General features: G+C 33.9%; 1 protein-coding gene across 4 annotated transcripts; it reads right to left on the minus strand.

Moving 5' to 3' along the window:
• Positions 1–1027: 1027 nt before the first annotated feature.
• Positions 1028–7317, minus strand: LOC129899082 (inactive poly [ADP-ribose] polymerase RCD1-like). Of its 4 annotated transcripts, none has more exons than XM_055973881.1 (8): positions 7102–7317; positions 6044–6167; positions 4426–5634; positions 3809–4050; positions 2861–2964; positions 1991–2155; positions 1784–1879; positions 1028–1348 (listed from the first exon to the last, which is right to left on the minus strand). In XM_055973881.1, exons 3-8 carry the CDS (start codon positions 5505–5507, stop codon positions 1283–1285), a joined length of 1755 nt encoding a protein of 584 aa, XP_055829856.1. In that variant the 5' UTR covers positions 5508–5634; positions 6044–6167; positions 7102–7317; the 3' UTR covers positions 1028–1282. The 4 variants fall into 4 exon arrangements, with proteins under 4 accessions (XP_055829856.1, XP_055829858.1, XP_055829857.1 ...); XM_055973883.1 differs by lacking the exon at positions 7102–7317 and having other exon boundaries at positions 4426–5096; positions 5172–5634; positions 6044–7062; XM_055973882.1 differs by lacking the exon at positions 6044–6167.
• Between the last annotated feature and the right edge of the window lie 361 nt (positions 7318–7678).

A 7678-nucleotide genomic window follows, 5' to 3' on the forward strand; every position in this document is an offset into this window, starting at 1 on the left:
CTTTTCAAACTTCCAAATAGACCCTCGAGATTCGTTCGAAATTCCGCACACACAATCTATATATGATACCATATAAATTTTGATGTTCCAAACTCAATGAAACTGTCAGAATTCGAATTTGAAGTCTCCTTGACTCGAAATCCAACAAGCCGCAACCAAACTAACTCTAAGCCTCAAAAAGACCAAAACGCTTTCGGAGCCTCCGAAAAATACACAGGAACTCCCCCCAAGCCGAAATCATCCCTCGAATCCAACTGAGTCGTCAAAATTCAATTCCGAGCATCCAAACTCTAAATATTGATCAAAGTCAACTCTATGATCAAATTTTCAAGAATTCCCAACCCAAGGCCTTAAATCCACGATATAGCTCCAAATCTGATTCTATCAACTCTACTAGACCAAATTTCACATTTCGGAGCTAATGAAATCGACGAAATTTTATTCCAAGACTCGATACTCCAAATGACCCCAAAAAAACACTTTTTCACAACTTAACCTTCAAAATTCAATTTTTTCCAAAAATCTTAACTTTACAAAGATTTTCACCAAGCCGACAATACTGATCATACATCACTCCAGGCAACTATCGAGCAGGATAAAACGATCATTTTACAAAAATTACTAAAAATGACCTTCAGGGTCATTACATGCCTCATGAGATGGGAAAAACTCAAAGTGTGTGAATGAAGTGTCATAGATAATTGGCATAAAGCCAATTGCATGTGAACTTAACACAGCTTGGACATATATTCTAGTCACATCGTTCTTAACAGATCAAGCTCATGCAAACTCACAAATGTTGGAGACATGATCACCAAACAGTGTAAGAAAAAAAGGGATAAATGAGAATGTTACACAAGGTGAGCAACATTCATACCAGCAGTAGTATAGACCAGAAGCTGATGCGGCAAGTTAGGCAATTCACAGTATCCCAGTTTTGACGCATAGCCATACCATCCATGGATGCAGTTAGAGATCTCTTACAAGACACATATATATGGACCATTTGCAGAACGAGAATGAAATATAAACCTCAAAGACAAACTTTATAAGCATTCATTTCAAAGAGTAGCTAAAACTCAACTGTTAAGCCAGTTCGAAAAAAGAAACGAACTACTTTGCAAATCCATATTCTAGGACAAAAGATCATATGCTTTTACTATCACATTACTGTAGGAAAGGAAATCCAACCATCTAAACAATTTCACTACAACAGGGAGAAGGCGTTCCACATAAAGACATTACTCGATCTGTGGCTCTAGCCAATGGAATTGGCACTAGTTCATTTAAAGGCAGCACTTTGTGGCTCTTGCTTTGGCTGAATCAATTCAATGGGTTTAGATTGTACCTGCCAAAGAGAAACAAAACACAAAGAAGTAAACAAACAAACAATAAGATAAGATAAAATAAAATAAAAAGTAAAAGAAGGAATACTTCAGCTTGTTTGACTTTGCAAAGAAGAAAAGATAATCTCAGCATAAAACAAGGTAACTGGATACCAATTTCATTCCCTCGTAAGTAACTCATGCACTACGTAATTAATTTGCGCGGGATAAAATATAGAATGAGAAAATGCATCCATTAACAAAAATGGATAAGAATACCTAAAATAGTGCAAATAACCTTACTTATATCCATATTTACTTTTATAAATAAATATAAGCCAGCTTACTTTAAAGCAAAGCATGTGTAATAAATATAAGGCAGCTCTCAATTTGACAACAAGCCACTTGACATGTAGAGCAACTGCACAAATTCTCAAGATACAAGGCATAGGACATACCTTGCACAGTAAACTTGTAATTGTGGATTTCAATAGAGTATCACCTACGATTAACCTCAACTGTCTGACAAATTCATCCCTACATATCTTCTTGCTCTATCAATGTCAGAGAAGGAACCATAAGAGAAGAAAATCATTAGAACAAAAAAATGAAATACAAAAATTCAGGCGTAAAATGAGAGGAAAAGATTCTGCAAATATACAAACCTCAAACAACTCAAAATTGCTAGTAACATCATTCATTTTCTTGGCAGTTACTACATTGGAGATTGCATCAATCAACAAGGAGAATGGCAACCAAGGGGACTTTGGAGTCCTCGCAGCCTTTTCTAGGGCCAACTTACCCATTGATACTTGATGATAATGACTTCCCTAAAGATGAAAATACAAAAACTGTTATCCAAAGAGATCTCCAGATAATTGATGAACAGATATAATTCCAGCAAGGCTACAAAAACAGAAGTGTTTCTTGTAGGACACATAAAAAAGAAATGTTTCTTGTACGACACATAAATAATACCATTGTTTAAGCACGAGCAAGAGCGATTACAATGCCTTTCCAATGGCGGATGCAGACTATTTGTGGCATTAAGTACCTTATACTAGTACTTTACAATTGCAAACCCGTTAAATAATATAAAAGAGTCATCTAGAGAGTACTTAATCTAGTGCCTCTGTTATCAATGATGTCCTGGAAAACTAGCATGCATCTGAGGAAGTAACTCAATCATTCATCAAGAAGATAAATCGATACAATAAATAGAAGCAACAAACATGTCAAAGCATATAACAAAACTTTCTGCTTTTTGATATTCACTCATTTTGCCAAAAAATTTCAAGACATGGTCTTTCGAATTAGTGAACTTCATGTTCCTTTTCTTTTCCCATTGTGCTTGATTTCTTTAGAAGTTTTTCAAAATCACAAATTTTTTTAAAAGGTCATCAGGCAGTTCATTTCACTTTTGTTGCATGCCCAACACAGTCTCTCCACAACTACCCCATCTTTCAGTTCAATGAAGATCATATAATCAAATTCACTCAACTACCCAAGTGTACAATATTTGTGGCTAAACTTACCGAGTCCTTCTGAAATGTATTTGTGGGTACCTGATCCACAGGCCCCCGACAACAAGTACTGACACCAGAGCCATGAATCCGACTATCATTTCCAAAGTGGGGTCCTGTAAAAAGCATGGTAGAGATAATTCAAGTGATGCATGATTCTTCAATGAGAAAAAATTTAAAGTCTTCTGCAAATTTTAATATGCTAAAAACAAAAATAAACGAGAAACTGCACAAAAGGAATCCCATACATATCTAAAGAATCTGAAATCAGCAAGAAACTTATCACTTTCATTTATTTCACAGATCTAGAGAACATTGTGAATTCCACCTCATACTTCTTATATTCGAAGTTTTTCCGAAAAGGAAATGTCTCAAAGGAAATATACTATAATTGATCATAGTCCGGAAAAATAGAGTATAATTGATAACATACCGTGTCTACACCAAAATTGGTTTATCTACTTCACTTCCCAGTCAAATGAATAATGCTTAACTAAGGCATAAATACTTCTTGTTACTTTGAAATGAAACAAATGAAGCTTGCTATAATTTCGACACACTTTTTCAAACTACTTTTGACACACTAAATAACTAAAATTTTATTGCCAAAAGACTAACTAACTTGAAGTTCAATTTTAACTCCAAAGATTCATTGAGATGAATTAGTTATAAGAAAACTAGGCCCCAAAATAGAGTTAAGATACTGTACTTTTTTCTGACATTTGACTTTCACAAAGATAAAAGTGAATATGATACTTCTGAAAAGTTTAACCAATGAGATAAAGTTTCCATATCAAGGAAAGAGAAGTGGAATGGCCCAACATGAAAAAGGGAGTAATATGAAGCAGGCTCCAAAGTTGTAGACACTAACAACAGTTTCAAAAAAAATTGCTAGAATTATAAGTCCTATACATATTGTGTCATCCTGATGCTTCAATATAGGAACAAAAGGGAGATTACCTTTAGCTACTGGAGGAATTCTGAAGCTCAAAACACACTCTGGGTATATATGTGTATTCAAATTCATATTCCAAACAACATAATGAGTAGGGTTCTCGAGATCATCAACTCCACTATCGTATTTTTCATCACTGGGATGCCATTGTTCAGATCCGCAGTGCAAAGGTTCCACATTACCCAAAATCACACGAGTAAAAACCATGTAATGAACGCCATTTTTGTCAGCATCGCAATTAATAGCACTGGATAAGAGGAAAAGAGAAAAAAAAAAAAAAAGGTTGATGTTAGATCCTCAAAGAAAACAATAACAGACATAAACAAGACAAAAAAGAGAACTTTCTTTGTTAGTCATGTGGAGATTCATATTACGAATCATACAAGAATATAAGTTACTCCTTTTCACTGAAAAGAAAAGAAAACCTACAGCATTCTTTCCTTTAGGGCTTAGCTATTGGTTTCCTCTTTTTCTTTTTTGAGGGAGGGGAGCCGTCAAATGATCAGGAAGTACCAAATCAGAAAAGGCTTTTAATCTGATAACTGACCAAAGTTTGACCTTGTTGAAAATGCAAAATATAGTCAGTTATGAATGATGTTTGATAAAGAGAATGTATTCAAACCTTTTGGAGGCACAATGCAGAGCACTAAGGTGAACTCCGACTCCAAATTTAGGCCTATTCTTAGGTCCGCCAGGTGCAAGGCCGTAATTCATAATTGTAGATATCAAATCTTTGGAAGCAGCAAGCCAAGCATATCGAACATTTGCATTCCCACGATATTTTTGCATTATTTCAACCTGCTTCTCAAAGAGTTCCAAGCGAGCTCTCAAATAATTACTAGAGTATTTGGTAATTTTGATCTCATCCTTGTTAGGGATGACATTCATTCCCATAATGAACATATTTTTGACAGATTCTGCATCCACCAATTTCAGGCTAGCTACTAAGTCAGGAGACATAGCTTCCTGGTTCTGTTTATTTTCTGCAACTTGTTCCATTTTTGCATCTGATTTTTTATCATCAGCAAATTCTTGATTGTCTTTAAGAGGATTTACTTTAATCCTCTTATAACCGATATTTGACTCTTCCACACCTTCCAAATTACAACTATCCAGTCCATTTAAGTCAATGTCGAGTTGCAAATTGATATCAGTTACCCTATTTGGCTCAGTTGTCATGAACTCTTCAGTTCTCTTTGACTGGGTTTCAAAGTTCCCATGCATTTCACTACTGATACGATATGACTCAGGGAAGAAACAGCTACCTGCTTCATCTATCCAGGCAACAGGTTTCTGTAAACCAGTTATCAGATCTACTTGAACCATATGCAGAATATCAAGCATTATATGAAAGTCACGAACTTTCACCTCAAAAACAGCCTTTTTTGCCCGAAAATCTTCTTTAACTATAAGAATAATATCTTGAGGGAAGTCGGTCCATTCACTGTTCTGATAAAACAGTACACGTTGCGGCACTCTGCTTCTCATAAAGTTCAGGTAGTTCTTGAGTACAGATTTCCTGAGATGTAAGTGACAATTGGTCCTTTTCCTCTTCCCAAGCTTGCTGTCACAGTTGGATTGAATTGACAGTTTCTCACTGCTGGCTCTAAATAAATGTGCCAAATTCTGAGAAGCCACTTTTCTCTTTGATCCAACCACAGTGCTACGGTCATTATCTAACATACCAACACACTTTGGTTCCATTTTATCTACCGACAAAACTATCTATTTACAAGTACCAAACAAAATGGCTAAATACTAAAGTAGCATAGTATAAATCATCTGTGATAAATTTCCGAGAAGCCACATCATGGAAAAGAAATTGCAAAACCTAGCAAAGAAAAACAAATAGGAAGTCATCAGTCAAAAAAGGAATCCGTAACAGCATCTTCATGAATATATCAGTTGACTGCAACTTAAAGGGCTTTGTCCAGCTTCAAATTTTTAGAAAGCATCTACTCGACAAACTGAACAAAGGCATCCCATAGAGATATAGAAGCCAATACCTATGTTACTAAAGCAACCAATGCCAAGTGAACACTTGAATAGCTAATTGGTTTAAGTTTCTAAGCCAAAAGTATACTTCGTACTTGACCACAGGCAAAGTGAGAAGATAAAACATTGAAACGCATCTAACTGAAGTCACAAACCATTTACCATTTTTAAAAACAAAGATATATTAAATGCTAAGGAGGAACAAGAAAGTGTGTGCAGAACATAGGTTAGTTTGAGATACTAACCAACTTCTGCACTGCACGGCGATTGCTGTACAAGCCACTTTTCTCCGTAACGTCGGTGTAAAGTCAACAAATTCTTACCTTTTGCACAATGCTAAACTAACAAAGATAATCTAATTGACCTCCTCTGAAAATGTAAATATTGTCAGTTTCTAAATCAAAAGCAAATGTACAATTGATAAATAGATGTTGGAATTCAAACTTCTGCACTACTTGAAAAAATCAATATTTTAAAAGTATTGATCCCACATCATAGTCCACCATGTGAATTAATTGAGGCAACTGAGTTTTCTCTCCTCCAAGAGGGAAGATTTTTCTGTATCCCAATCCATCCATCCCTTCGTCTTATCATATTACTGTATGCAAAAAGACATCCTTGCTTAGAACTCCCTTCCCTCCCATTTTAACTGTCCTTTTAACTCAAAAAAATTGTCCCAAAATAGTTGTCACTTTAGAAACTCAAAATTAAAGTTGGCAATTGTTTCCAACTATACCCTTTAACATTAAAGAAGTCGTTCTTTTGAATACTGTTCAATTCTCAAAATGCATCTAAGGAATACTCCCTAGGGTTTGAAGTCATTCCATTTCAAATTCCAATCATTTTTAAAAAAAAATAAATTAAAAAATGTAGGTTTTGAAAAGATTTTCCACAGATAAATGCCACCTACTATTCAAGTTTATAACTTTGATTTATATTTTCTCTACCAACCTAACTTTCAAATCACTAATATAATAAAAAAAAATCAAATTTAACATCTTAAACTCCGTCCAGTCTAATACCATCATATAGAAAAAGAAAAAAAAAGGTACAACCCAAATAGGAAATCAGTCATATATACTGAGAGCCGAAAATCTAGCAAAGTGTCAAAACAATTTCTCATAAACAAGCAACTAAATTCCATTAAATCGCAAAATTAATCCCAGAAAAACTAAAATGAAAGCGGATACTCTCAGAAAATCAAAATCAGGTCATATCAATTCCGGAATAAAGCAAATCGAAACAGATTAATTCAGATCCATAAACTTTAAAAAAAAAAACATAAACAAAAAGGGATTCTTACCACGATAACAGATGTGCTGCATTGATTAAAAAAAAATTAGCCAAGCAAAGCAGATTAGCAGACGATATCAGTGAAAAAATGATTATTTTTTTTGTGTGTGTGTTCAATTGTTTTGCAAAATTCAACTACAACTAAGAATGATTTTTAATGATATATACAATTGTTTTGGGAAATTCAACTACTAATATACAAAATTAATTACTGGATTAACAAAATCTGATTATGTTTGTAGACTTTGAATATTTGGGTTTTATAGCTTGCTTAGGCGAAAAGAAATGGAGGAAAAAGACAACGGCACATAGAAAAAAAGAAAAATTACTTTGTCCTTTTTTTATTGTCTAAAATTGAGAATATATAGTTTTATATCCATTTTTACTTTAATAAATTATAAAAAAAAATAGTAAATTAGTATAATTAAATAATAAATATCATGAATATATAAGTATTTTTTGAAAGGTCTAGAAACTTGATTTTTAGGGATTTTGTGAGACACTTTTAGTTCTAGTTCTAGTTCTAGTAATATTTATATGTGTTTATTTTATTTTATTTTTCTCTATGATTTATTAATCTCAAAGTT

The sequence above is a fragment of the Solanum dulcamara genome, chromosome 8 (assembly GCF_947179165.1).
Source record: "Solanum dulcamara chromosome 8, daSolDulc1.2, whole genome shotgun sequence".
NCBI lineage: Eukaryota > Viridiplantae > Streptophyta > Magnoliopsida > Solanales > Solanaceae > Solanum > Solanum dulcamara.